General features: G+C 40.3%; 3 protein-coding genes across 25 annotated transcripts in view; 2 read left to right on the forward strand and 1 right to left on the reverse strand.

Annotated features, from left to right (window-relative positions):
* The first annotated feature begins 393 nt into the window (after positions 1-393).
* On the forward strand, positions 394-7,643 carry LOC116717724 (cleft lip and palate transmembrane protein 1-like protein). The gene is made up of 17 exons (XM_032559300.1): positions 394-1,086; positions 1,517-1,608; positions 2,173-2,350; positions 2,446-2,567; positions 3,180-3,258; positions 3,346-3,463; positions 3,566-3,660; positions 4,212-4,296; positions 4,390-4,490; positions 4,571-4,621; positions 4,710-4,760; positions 4,849-4,931; positions 5,204-5,238; positions 5,364-5,419; positions 6,597-6,641; positions 6,756-6,889; positions 7,033-7,643. Exons 1-17 carry the CDS (start codon positions 886-888, stop codon positions 7,091-7,093), a joined length of 1,587 nt encoding a protein of 528 aa, XP_032415191.1. The 5' UTR covers positions 394-885; the 3' UTR covers positions 7,094-7,643.
* A 582-nt stretch (positions 7,644-8,225) lies between these two features.
* Positions 8,226-11,066, forward strand: LOC116717725 (prostate stem cell antigen-like). Its single transcript, XM_032559302.1, has 3 exons — positions 8,226-8,450; positions 9,625-9,741; positions 10,607-11,066. Exons 1-3 carry the CDS (start codon positions 8,408-8,410, stop codon positions 10,813-10,815), a joined length of 369 nt encoding a protein of 122 aa, XP_032415193.1. The 5' UTR covers positions 8,226-8,407; the 3' UTR covers positions 10,816-11,066.
* A 290-nt stretch (positions 11,067-11,356) lies between these two features.
* LOC116717721 (focal adhesion kinase 1-like) overlaps positions 11,357-13,282 on the reverse strand; it is a 61,911-nt gene continuing 59,985 nt past the window's right edge. For all 23 annotated transcript variants that reach the window (XM_032559283.1, XM_032559276.1, XM_032559282.1 and 20 more), the window contains one exon: positions 11,357-12,946. In XM_032559283.1, coding sequence (XP_032415174.1) covers positions 12,820-12,946 — 127 coding nt within the window. In that variant the 3' untranslated portion in view covers positions 11,357-12,819. The remainder of the gene's footprint in view (positions 12,947-13,282) is intronic.

Below are 13,282 nucleotides of genomic sequence, written 5' to 3' on the forward strand. Positions count from 1 at the left end.
AGCTGGCCATGTCGTCGTCATGGAAACAGCTAATAAACATAACTGACAAACTGGCAAGCATAACTGACACATTAAAATACTGACATTTTTACCTGTAATGAGTAGTTGACACAAACAGCGCAGTTAACCTCCCCTACTGGTCCACCAGTCACTCTGTGTACCGCAACAAACCTCCAATTTAGTCCCCGAACAAAACCACAAATACTAGTCAGAGGAGAACCAGATTTGATGACTTACCACAGCAGAGCGCAAAACAGTCTGTGTGGAGTTTCCGGTTTTGATGTTGTTTTGTTACTCAATTTTGACGCGCAAGACGTAACCGGTAAAATCCGGTTTAGGATTTTCAAAATAAAAGATCCGGAAGTAGTTCATTATTTCTTGCGCGGCCCGGTACCAAATGGTTCGCGGACCGGTGGTTGGGGACCACTGCTTTAGCTGACCTTAATGTTTCCTGTGTATTATTTTGGCCATTATTGTTAAACTTAGTGTTGATGTGTGTATTATAGGCGTGTCTATCGGACAGTTATGTATAGGTTCAATACGGGACGCACATTTAACGGCCAAATATGGGACGACTCCGTATTTTACGGGATGGGTGGCGATCCTATTCAGGAAGAAATAAAGGTTAGCTACATCCGGGGAGGGGAAAATGTCGCATAAATTAAATTGACCAATTTACTTGTGTGTTTACGAGCGTTTCTCTCAGATTCGACTTGTTAAAGGAGCGTGTGCGCAGGCGCGAAGCATCAGCATCCCCAGGTCAGCTGGATGCAGACCTAACCGGAAGGATGCTGCGAGTCGGGAGGAAGTCGTGCGGATTGTGTTTTTTGACGCCGTGACACTTTGCGCCCTTTTCTCTTGGTGTCAAATACCATTGTTTCCACTATGTTCCCATCCTGTTACTCCAAACCTGCAGACAGCGGAGGCAAGAGGAGCTCCGTCGCTAAGCTGCTGCTGGGAGTGTTCGTGGTGTATATGCTGCACACCGCCTGGCTGCTGTACGGCTTCCTCAACACCAAACCCTGCGATGGAGGCAGGGGAGAGCCCTGCATTTCTTCCTACCTGGCTGCCAAACCCAGACTGCAGGTTAGTACAGGCTGTTTTTTATTCTTAATTGATCAAATCATGATGGAAAATATATGAGAATCAAGCAGATTTCTTTTAGCGCAACACACAATACTAGTTATCTACTTATGTAACATTTCTCTGCATAAAGCTCTTTTTCATGAAAATTAGACACTTAGCTTCCTCTGTTTATCAGACATAGTTAAGTTGAAATTAAAACAACTAAGTAATGTTATCTATCTATAATAGATTACATTTAGCTTTGAACTACAAAGTGTGTAAAGTGTCTGATTAAGGTATTTGCACTGTACAGAAAAATGTTTCTCCGTAGAATAATCAGTTTGACTTCAGCATCCATGATAGTTATATTTCTATGTTTTTGGTTCAAAGGAGTCTTGCTTTTGTTTAGTGTTAAATCATGTTTTTTTTCACTATGTGCCCTTTTGTTTAGATGAGTGTCTTTACCTGCCTTGTGCCAGATAACAGCCAACTGACCCTCGCTCTAAGGGTAGACCTCTTTGACCCTCACTCTACGTTTGAGAGGTGGGTTTGACACAACAGAGCTTTCATATCCACATAATGTTTTACAATATGTCGTAAACCGCAGATTTCAGTATCCTTTATTGGGGTTGTATGTAAATAAATAAACTAACACAAAGTGGTATATATTTGTGAAGTGGAAGGAAAAGGATGCATGGTTTCAACATTTTGTACAAATTAAAATCTTACAATTGTTTTCAGCTTTGTGCGAATATTTTAGTGAACCCCCCCTTTTCAGCCTTTTAACAGCCAAGCCTGTCCCGTTACACTGGATTTTATTTTGGGTTATTACAGTAAAGGGGCTCATTATAAATTCATACTACAGAACAGAGGATTTTCTTAGTAAAAAAATCAAAAACACTACTTTGTTTCAGTTTCAATCATATAAATAAGAGCAAAATGAAAGACACTGAAGTAAACACTCGAGAGATGAAAATTTTCAAGGGGTGTAAATATACTTTAACCCATCATTTTGAACTTTGTATACAAAATCATGTTTTTAAAAAAAATATTAGTTAAAAAAGATCTATGTCCCACAAACAGCAAAATGTCTCCATGTTTCTCCAGACAGGTGAGCGTTTCACTGCCAGAGGAGACTCAGAATAATGGCTCTCTGTACGCAGTTGTTTATGTTCACAAAGCCGGTGTTTCACCCCTGGAGGACCGGAGAGAAGTCCACTACGCTGCTCAGCTTACCACATACATAACTCCTCCACGCACAAAAGGCCAGAAGGCCTCAAGGAAGGTACCTCCTGGTGATAGTGTCTAATACCGTGTCCCAGTTCAACCTTATGTCACCGTGGCTTTGCCAGAAATCAGATGTCTTTGTATTTCCACCAGAAGCGTGAATCTCAAAGGCCTGTATCGCACTGGAGACCGCACCTGTCCATCACTGTGATGTCAGAGGAGTTCATCTTCAGCAAGGCGGGGCTTCCCAGTGACGTGAGACGATACATGAGATTGTAAGTGAGCAGGATTCACTGCTGCCGCACATACTGGTTACTGCAGTGATGGAAAAACCGGGGCATCAAAAATGAAGCTTCTGTTGTTAATAAATAAATCATGAACATTGAGTTTTCATTCAGCTCTGGAAACCAATAAGTTTTAATGAAACACATAATCATCATTTATTGGATGGAAGGAGCAAAACTGTATTTCAAGATTTCATTTAGGCACAAACATGCAGAAAGACAGGTGACATAAAAATGTAGTTTAGAGAAACAAAACAAGAGACACAAGCTAAGCCATGACACAAAAGAACTAGAATAGTGAGACAAAGGACATTAGGGAAACAATTTGATCAAAAAAAGCAACCAGGGATGAAAGAACATGCTATAAAACATTAATACTGAACAGGAAACGACCAATAACGAGACCAATAACAAGACGTCTGCAGACGAACACAGAAATCCTAGAATTAGTAAAGGTATAGATCCATAAACAGAAATAACAAAATGTTTTTTTTTGAAGAAATAGAACATACTAACCCAAATAATTTTTCAGCTCATGTATAAAATATTTTGAGCCTTTCACACCTTAGAACCGTCCTTCTTTCTCTTCTTCTCTGCTTGCAGATCCCAGGAGGGCAGACGGATGACTTATCTGCCCCTGCTGCTGGTCAATGAGCTCAGCTGCAGAGTCAAAGACCTCATGGTAGGACGGCGACCCACACAGATTCTTATAGGATCATGCATGTTGGTGTTTTCAGGTCAGACCGATTCCACACCCTTGTTCTGACAGGAGATCAACGGCAGCAGCATGCAGCTCCCTCTAACTGTGTCCTACGAAGGAATCTCTCTGAGGACGTTCAGGTTTTGGATCCACCTGCATGACATAGTTTATTCCCTCAGACAGTTTGGTGAGCCGGGGTGGAAGTTGTGTTTTCATAAGATATGAAATGAGGCTGTTGATGAGTCTGAAATCATTTCAGTGTAATAAATTGTTCTGCATCTCTCTATAGGTTTCACTGAGGAGAATATTGATGAGATTAAAGAGACTTTAATAGGATCCAACGTTTACCTGCTAGTGCTGACTGCACTCATCACATCTCTACAAGTAAGAGCACACAACATAAGTGAAAAAGAATGCTTTTGACAGAATGCTTCATGCACCTTGAACTTGTTCAAACTAAATCCCGTTACAGTAAATTTAGCGTTATTGTTACTGTGATTTTAGGTGATGGACCAGCACAATGTAGTGTGTGACTGAGAAGCTGAGAGATTTCCAAAATCTTTCGATAAGCAAAATCTGAAAAGTGCGGCAGGCGTTTGTATTCAGCAGCAGATTAGTTTGCTTATGACTTGTTATACACATCCACATCATAGTGTTGAGAATTACTGGAAAATATTTACTTTCCTTCAACTTCACATTTCTCGGACTTTTTCTTGGCCTACTGCATGAAATCCCAACAAAATACGTCAAGGTTTGTGGTAGTAAATATGACAAAAAGGGAAAATGTTTAAGAGGTATAAATATTTTTGAAAGGTATTGATAGATACTTCTGAGGATTAGTGTTTTAACTCTTACATGTTCTAAATAAATGCAACATCCAAATGTATTAAAAGTATACCTGTTTTAATTCATAGCGATAACTTTATAATTTGCAGCTCATTTGTGAATTTCTGGCTCTGAAAAATGACATATGCTCGTGGGCGAAAAAGAAGAGCATGGTGGGAATGTCGAGGAAGTCAGGTCATTTTTATCTTCTCTTCCATATTAGAAACAATTTGACCAAACATCGACTGCAAATGAACGACCACATCGTTCCCTCTGTTCCATTTCCAGTTTTATGGCGCTGTCTCGGCACTTTGCTGATTTTCCTCCATCTGCTGGAGGAGACCAGTCTGCTGGTGCTCCTTCCTGTCGGACTGGGAGCGTGTGTAGAGGTACTCGCCATGTCCTTCAAACTAAAAATAGTTAAATCAAAGTAAAGCATCCTGAACTCAATAATCCTTCCTCCCTCCAGGTGTGGAAGGTGTTTAAAGTGTTTAAAATCCAGATAAGCAGGAGGTGTCATGTAAGCGTGCTGTTTTAGCTAAATAATATTTCACATATAACCGTTTTGAGCCTTCGAAAGCTCCAAGCCGCCTCTTATCTCATCGCAGACAAACAAGCTGGATGAAGAGGAGCGAAAGACGGTGGAGTACGACACGCAGGTGATTTAAATAGTCTCTCTGAGCTCAGAGTTAATGTTGTGCCTCAAGCTTTGTTTGATTTCAGTGCTTTGTGCTTTTCCCCCTGCAGGCCTCCAGATACTTGTCCTACTTGGTGTATCCTCTGTGCATCAGCGGAGCCGTTTTCTCTCTGGGCTACATACGCCAAAAGAAGTGAGCTCATTCAGAGATTCCTCTGCTTCGATTTATAAGTGTAAGGCCTCTTATCAGAAAACATTTAAATGCGTCATTCCGGCTCTCGGATAGATTTCTTTCCTTCGGGCTCTTTTGTTTAGCGATGAAGCAAATTGAGAAGTCAGGTTAAAATCAGAATTGAAAAATTGGTGGAAATAAGTTTGTTTTAGCAAACAGACTACATTTGTTGTACAAGTCTGAGGAACAACGAGTGATCATTATATTGACTGTAAACTGTGTTACGTTGACAGTTACTATTCTTGGCTGGTCAACACCCTGGTCACTGGTGAGTTTCTTTACATTTGTCCACAGACTGGCTCCTCCTAGTCAGATCTAGCGTGTTTTCTAGATGCACGTATTGTGCATCAGATGTGTTGTGTAGATCATATCTTATGTCTGTATTTTCCCCAGGTGTGTATGCACTCGGCTTCTTATCTATGGCTCCTCAGCTCTTCATCAACGACAAGGTCTGATAAACCAGAATCAGTTGAAGTCACATTCTCAATTTCCTCGTTAGCAGAAATCATGCAGCAAAATTGTGACTAAATGATTCTGATGTTTTGCAGTACTTTGCATAAGAATTCACACTTCTTGAATTTCTTACCGCTTTACAACCTCAACCTTGTTTTCTTGGGATTTTATGTGATTAAACCCTCCTCTTAGTAAGTAGAAGGAAAAATTACTATTAAAAGTTTGGATTTGTATTCAGCCGGCCTGAGTGAAGGGCATGCTTTGCAGAAGAGATGTCTACCAGCTTTATAAACCGTTTGCACATTTGTCTTTGCAAAACAACTCAAGCAATCTCAGATTGGACAGAGTGAACAACAATTTTTAAGTCTTGACGCAGATAATATTTAGGACCTCACGTTGATCATTGTAACACATTAATCACCTCTGACCAGTTTTCCTACTGAAAAGTGGGGATGCTTTTCATCATCTCCTGCTGATTCAAAGCATCCCCACATCATGATACTGCTACCAACGAGTTTCACATTGTGTATAGTGTTTTAAAGGTAATTTACCGTGTTGATTTTCATTCACACATTCTGTTTGGTTTATGGACAAAATTAATGCATCTGCATCTGATCAGAACATCAGTTCTAATTGCTCTGTTAGATTTCTAAAGCTTTAAAGATATTCTTTTTTTTTATCCTATCCCTTAAACTTCTCCACAGCCTTATACCTGGGCTATCTGCTGTGATTCTTGTTTTTTGTGATGTAATTTCCTCTAATATTCTCTAGCAGAACCCTGAGACCTACTCACAACAGCTGGATTTATACTGAAAGTAAATTGCTTGCATGGTGACTCCATTTACCAGTTAGGCAGTTGGTTTGCATTAGATTTCATTTAGGTTTAATGAAACTGTAAGTCTACAGTATTTAACTTCTTATTTGTAGCATACCCCCCCCCAAAAAAAACAAAACAAAACTTTAAAAAATTTTAATTTCACTTCATAGGTGTGCTCTCGTTTGTGGTTGTTTGTCACAAAATAATTCCAGTAAAATACACCAAAGTCTGTGGTTGTAAAATGGTAGAAAGTGAAAAAAAAAATCAAGAGGTATGAATACTTCAGCAAGGTACTGTAAACTACTGTAAAAAAGTGAAGACTAACATATATATTTTTATGTCTTGCTGTCTAACAGTTGAAGTCTGTGAGCCACATGCAGGGGGCAGTGTTGATGTACAGAGTGAGCACCTCCCTCATTTCCTATTACTAAAACATGCTGGCTACCAAGGCCAGAATGATGCAAATTTGAAATTCAACTTTTCAGAAGCTATAAATAATCTGCTTTCCTCACCAGGGGGTGAACACACTAATTTCAGATCTGTGCGGCTGCGCTTCCTCCTTCTCCTCATCTGTTCCTTTCACCTCCTCGCATCAGCTGTCCTGCTTCAGAGACGAGCTCCTCTTCCTCCTGTACCTCTTCCAGCGAAGGTAACCCTGACGTGGCTCAGCACAAACACAGAGAGGAAACTGTGGAAGAACCAGAAACTAGAACTGCATATGATGAAAGACATTTTTTTTAAGAATGGATTATTGTGTAATGATTTCCCGCTGGCCTGTGTCATTTTCACCAGACGTTACTCTTCAGTTCCTAAAAGAAGAGAGAGTGTTTCTAAGAAAGTGAAGACCCAGTGAATGAGAAGGACAAGCGGACACATTGAAGAGCCAGTGGCCAACGCCGCAGTCGGCCCATCTATCTCCGTTCAGCTGGGACCGATCGACCTCAGAGACGGGAACAAGAAAGGAACCTCTGCCTGGTGGAGGCAGACTGATCTGAGACCTGCGGTTTTTGCTTCTAGCTCTCAACGTCTGTATCTGCAGAGCTGATGCTTTTAGTTTTTTTAGTTAAACTTCTGTGTTCACTCTTTTTACTGCTGAAAAGAGTGAACACAGTCATGTAGAGAGGTTTTATCCTTGGTTACCCTCCAGCTCCATCGATGGCATCGGTTCACCTCCTGTAGCGTTCTTGATTTTGCTGTGGTGTTGTGACAGATCAAGTATTATTTAAACAATCACCTTTGGTTTCCAACTTAAATAATAATCTCATAAACTGATCCACTCTGGACTTCTCAAAGTTTAGTAAGAACCAGGTATCATTTGTCATCGTTTCCTTTCTTGATGAGGAAGCACTTGCGTTTGTATTATTCTGTCACGTAAAATCCCAATAAATTATGTTAAAGTTTGACCTTGTCTGCTTTAGCTGAATTAATTTTTTTGCTATTTTCCTCAGCTTGGGGGAAAGCTACAAAGGAACAAAAACCTCTGGGCCTGATTATGTAACGGATGTAACAAAACGAGAGGGAATGTGCACGCCTGTGTGGGAAGGCAGGAAATTGTCCGACTGGTTTCTTGGTTTGTTTACATGTTAAACAAATGAATATCTGCATGACATCACTCATGTGTGTTGTGCATGTCTGCAGTACGGCGACTGTAACTGCTAATCTGTTTAGCAAAATAAGCAGGAGACATGAATGAGAGATGAGCCTGCTAAAAGAACAATATAATCACAAGAGCTGTTAAATCTCAATAGCTTAATAATTCAAGTCATTGAAAAGTTATGTGATTACTTAAAATGTAATAAAAGGTATCACTATTAGATGTCACCTTCAAATAATGCCAAAAGTTTTCACTCCTGATTTGAATGTTTACCCTTAGGCGTTCTTGAATTGCAGAAAGGAAAGTCGGACAACAACAATAATCTCCTCTGACTGGCAGCTGGATGAATAAAAGGCAAGTATCTATGAAACCACAGCCAACATCGAGGAATGTCTTCACAAAGAGGCAACCTTTGGCTTGATGCCACCATGCTGGCTGGTGTGGGAGGATCTGCTTCAGCTGCTTGGTTTAAAGCAAACACCTGAAACTACACAAACACACACACACCCGCACACACACAAGGAGCTGAACACAACAAGTTTGACTGCAGACTGCAAACTTTAACACCAGAAAATGTTACTTAGCTTTGTGATCCTCTTCTTCCTCTTCTCTCCAGGTATGTCTGCTGAATTTAATTGACTTTTATGCACAAAGTAAAAATAGGTTAAGACAAGTAGTTTATGAGCAGGAGTGAGAAATAATCCTCAATGACAACTGTGAAGTTTGTTGCACACAATTTACTGTAAAACGCAGGTTGAGATTAGCTACCAGCAGCCTGGACTTCTCTTTTTCTTCACTGGGACTTTTCATCATTTAAATTTTCATGTTTCTGTTTATTCTCAGATTGGATTGATTTAAGGAAAACATTCTTAATGTTTTTCATGCTTTTTAGGACCTGAAAAATGCCTACATTGAATACCACAATGTGTTGCTTCGTGTTTCTTTACGTAAAGATGCAACTTTTGAACAATTTATTTAGCTGTGGACAGAACCAAGCTGTTTTTAAAGGAAGATAAAGTTCATCTGTGGAAAATTGATACAATAAAATAAATTCAGCCAATGGAAAAACTTGGAAAGACCTTCAGAAAGCCAGGGGAACTATTGAACAAAGTCTCTTTAAATAACTTGACGGGAGACTGACTTCTTGGAAACAAAGCATAAAGGAATCAGGAATGACTCAGGATTTGTTTACAGCTTTTTACATAATCTGGTTTGTCAGCTGGAGAGCTGTCAAACCAGACACAGTGAATGGATAACGTGAAGTGTCCAAACTCCAAGTGCAACTCTTCAATGTCATTAGATTCAGAATTGAACTTTTCTCTTGTTCAAGAGGATGTAACTCCAGTTTGAGTTTGAACCGATTTTGTTTAAATATTAGGATTAAATGCTTGAATCTGATAACACTCGAGGCAAGCAGAACTACGAACAGCACCGAAACTGCTCATTAAACCAGCCGGCCTGACCAGTTTCAGCATTGCTGTCAATGTTTTCAAGGAATTTTCAAACCTGGGGTCAAGAAGACTTTCATCTAGAAAACAGAAACCAAGATTTGCAGATACAGGACAGAAAAAGTGGGGAATTACTTTACCCTTTCCTTTTGTTGAATAGTAAAATAAAAATGAATGAAAATAAATGAAAATCTCCTCCAACTTAAAAAAACACGGAATCACTTTAAAAATTGCTTTATGACTCCACCAGCAGCATCTCCATTTTGTTTCTTGTGATGCCTTTCAACATTCCTGGATTATTATTCCATCATTAACCTGGCTTTATCTCTGGTTTCTGTCCAGCAACGTCTCTGCAGTGCTACTCATGCGGCTCCTCCACCACCAATGAAGAATGCAACCAGAAGAGCGAGACGTGTCAGCAGCCGCTCGACACCTGCATGACCATCGTGGACACTTTGGGTAATAAACACACATTTACAGTACCTCGCTAAACTGGTCAAACCCTTTGAACTTTCTGTCCGCCACCACGTGTCACAGACCTAAAATTTCAACACATTTTAAAGGGATTAACATCGCAAACACAAAGTAGGGTCGACTTTGATGTCAACAAATTCTTATTTGGGTCCGCATTTTAACTGGAACACTTGATTTTGACTGCTGGATGTAATGTGTGGTGTTAAATTTTCCCACCACACAAAGTTTTGATTTTACCATTTGCCATGTCTCCGCTATGGCTTGTGTTAAACCGTAGCAGGGCTTTCTTTCTACAAGGCCGTTCTTCATGACACATTTTCTGGGTGAAAATGCGAAAATCTCATCGATTTTCACAGATTTTCCCACCCAAGCTGTGGCCATCTTGCCCAGCTGGTCAGTTTAGGTAGACGTCCATGTCTTGACAGTTGTGCCATAATCTCTCCATCTTCAAATGAACTAAACAAAGCTTTGTGAGATCTTCAAAGTTTGGTTTAGAAACCATCCCCGTTTTAAACTTCTCCATTTCGCCCCAGACCTGTCTGCTGTGTTCCTTGGTCTTCATGACCATCTTAATTCGCTAATCTTTTCTAATAAACCTCTAAGGGCATTCACAGAACAGTTGGGTTTAAATGAGAGATATCTGAACTGAATTGGACAATTTTGGTTAGATAAATTCTGAAGGTGAGTTGACTTTTTTGTGGTATTACAAAAAAGAAAAAAGAGATAAAAACAAAAGCAAAAATAAATAAATTGAAATTTGTGGTTTTGATGTGACCAATCTGCACAGTATATGCATAATTTGTGTGCATCAGAAGGTTGCTGTATCGTAACAGCTGCATGTGTTGTTCAGGTTACATGAAAGCCATCGTGAAGCAATGCGCCAGCAGCTCCACATGCAAGGGGGCCGCCTCCACCGCCTCGGTGGACGCAGACGGAAACGGAAACACCATCAACTGCTGCAGCTACGACATGTGCAACATGAGCGCGGCGGACTCTGTTCACTCGCACACGGCGCTGCTGCTTCTAACTGGAGCCGTTTTACTGCTGCTAACGCACTGAGGCCAGCCAGAGGCTGGTCTAAAAGAATTATGTAAATACTGTAAATCTATAAAGATTTATTTTATGTATATATATATATATTCTAAGATGTATTACAAATACAGCTGTAAAAATTGCAATGTGGAACATCCTTCATGCCTAATTTATGACAAAGACACTCATTAAAATGGGAACATGGCAAAAAACACACATTGTTGCAATTGAATGAAATAAAAAAAAAAAAAAAAAATCAGACCATTGACAGCAAAATCCAACCGATTTTCATCTCAACATTGTTTTATTTTTCCTCCTATTTAACAAGATGGCAGATTCAGCCAAGAAGACAAAATAAAAACCAGTGTTTACTATTACGGGTTCTGTACAATTCATCAGTGATACACACCAGTATAGCTTACAATATACCAACATGAGCAGAATTACGCAACAACACTGAGATAAAATAGTTTCTGATGATTCTCTTTTTTTTCTTTTGTCATATGCGTATGTTTTGAAATATTTTAATCCACATCAGACCCAGATGTTCGATCTCCTTCCATTGCTGGTTGAACATGAGACGAACATTTGGGTTTATTTGGATTAAATCCATCAAAACAAGTGTTTGTTTTTTTTCTTTTTAGGTGCTGTGCAAATATGCTCTTCTCCTTACCAGTATATCATGCTACACCAGTACGGTGGTCAGGATGTTTCCTGTCGTCACGCTGCAGGTGATCAGCGCAACGGGTTCCAGTCCGCATTTTCTCGTGGTTATGTTTGTTTGAGACTGTTGCTAGGAGGGGCATTTTTAAAGTGTTGCACCTGACAGAAACGAGGAACTCACAAAGGTTCTGGTTGTGGGTTTGGCCCAGCAAAGTGCAGGTTTGGTGTCGCTGAAAGGGTGATCGGAAACACGACGGCGAAACGCGGGTTTTCCATGAGGAACAGCTGTAGTGGGAGTAAATATCACAGGAGGGAGTAAAGAGGAGTAGATGCCTTACTTACATAAATAGGTTAAGTCTAACGTATTTCACCATTTTTGCTCATCCCTCTTTCCTGGGATTGAAGTTACAGGAAGAAGACCATCACTGCTTCAAAAACAACATATAAAACCATGGAGCCAGCCAGCCAATGAAAAGAAAAGAATAGATTAAACTGGGAAGCTGAAAGTGTCCTGGAAGTGGTGGCGTGTCACCCAGACAGATTTGAATTCTTCACATTTAGAGTCTTTAAAACCAGCTCAGAGAAGAGCGGAGGAAGACCGATGAGAAGCAAAGAGTCAGTCGAACAGAGGCGAAGGAAGAGGACAGTGTGCTGTTTCTCCAGGAACTCCTGAATGGTAAATTCCTGTTCCTCCCTCTGTCTCCTCTGTAATTTGAGTTTATAAATAAAAGCTGGTGAGACAGAGGAAACACAGGAGAAGACGACAGGCTGCTGTTCCAGAGCAAACTCCGTCTCTCTTGTTGAAAACGTTCGTATAAAGTAACATCTGGGTCCGAATCAGAGCAGAAAATATCTCTGAGGTCTGATCTGCCAGCTTTCTGTTTTCGCTGATTGGAAAGTTCAGAACCGAGGCCGGAAACTTCCGATTGACTTCAACAAAACACTCACAGACGGCTGCTGGCTGAAGTCCACTCCCTCTGTTTGGTTTCACAGAGATATGTTTCAGATTAATCACAGTCCAACGTGCACTTCCCCCTGATGTCAGCAGCTCAAGCTTAAAAATCTCTCCCATGATAGTGTTTGATACCGTTATAAGCTTTTATAAACCTTCAGATCCAGCTTAAAAATCATCTCAGGTCACCTTCTCTGCCAGGGGAGCAGCCAAGTCTCTGATTCAGGAAGTGTTTCTGCTCTGATCTTTTATTAAATAAAGTCACAGTGGTTAAAGTAGGACTGAGGAAAGTGATTGAACCAGAGTGCAGCCATTGTCCACTCCTGCTGCTCTGAGGACTGACACACACAAGGTATCCACGAGTCTATAGTTCTCCAACAGAAACCGTAGAGGCGCTCGGTCTCCTGTAGAGGGGGCTAGTGAGGGCGGGAATGGGCCATCATCCTCAACCGCGACTGGTCGATGACGTCCAAGAGGTTCTTGGCATCAACGGCGAGAGCGTGAGCCGCCGTCAGCATCTGCTTCTTGTAGTCTTGCTGGAGACTAAGATTTAAAAAAAAAAAAAAAAGTATTTGTTGGTGGAAATCTATGATAATATTAATGATAATGTGTTTCCAGATAATTTAGTCTACATGGAGAAAAGCAATGTTGCCTCATCAGCATAAAAGTCAGAAATTCTGGACAGATTTCAGCTGTTTTTCATCTAGAGGGGAAGAATCGTACCACCAACTTCAATTAAATAAAACAGAAGTATTTGCCACATAAGTTTGAACCTGATGTAGATTTTCACTAAAGATCATAGGATTCATTTAATAACTCATTAAAGTACTGCAACTTGTAGAGAATAGGACAATTTCCTGTTAGAACAATAAACTGTGC

The sequence above is a fragment of the Xiphophorus hellerii genome, chromosome 3 (assembly GCF_003331165.1).
Source record: "Xiphophorus hellerii strain 12219 chromosome 3, Xiphophorus_hellerii-4.1, whole genome shotgun sequence".
Classification (NCBI taxonomy): domain Eukaryota; kingdom Metazoa; phylum Chordata; class Actinopteri; order Cyprinodontiformes; family Poeciliidae; genus Xiphophorus; species Xiphophorus hellerii.

What these genes read in the sequence shown, in the direction of transcription:
- LOC116717724 (XM_032559300.1), top strand. Translation starts at nt 886, where the DNA reads ATGTTCCCATCCTGTTACTCCAAACCTGCAGACAGCGGAGGCAAGAGG. An exon ending in CTGCCAAACCCAGACTGCAG is followed by an intron (nt 1,087 to 1,516) that starts GTTAGTACAGGC and finishes CCTTTTGTTTAG; the next exon opens with ATGAGTGTCTTTACCTGCCT. An exon ending in AGCTCTTCATCAACGACAAG is followed by an intron (nt 5,420 to 6,596) that starts GTCTGATAAACC and finishes GCTGTCTAACAG; the next exon opens with TTGAAGTCTGTGAGCCACAT.
- LOC116717725 (XM_032559302.1), top strand. Translation starts at nt 8,408, where the DNA reads ATGTTACTTAGCTTTGTGATCCTCTTCTTCCTCTTCTCTCCAG. An exon ending in CTTCTTCCTCTTCTCTCCAG is followed by an intron (nt 8,451 to 9,624) that starts GTATGTCTGCTG and finishes GTTTCTGTCCAG; the next exon opens with CAACGTCTCTGCAGTGCTAC. An exon ending in GACCATCGTGGACACTTTGG is followed by an intron (nt 9,742 to 10,606) that starts GTAATAAACACA and finishes TGTGTTGTTCAG; the next exon opens with GTTACATGAAAGCCATCGTG.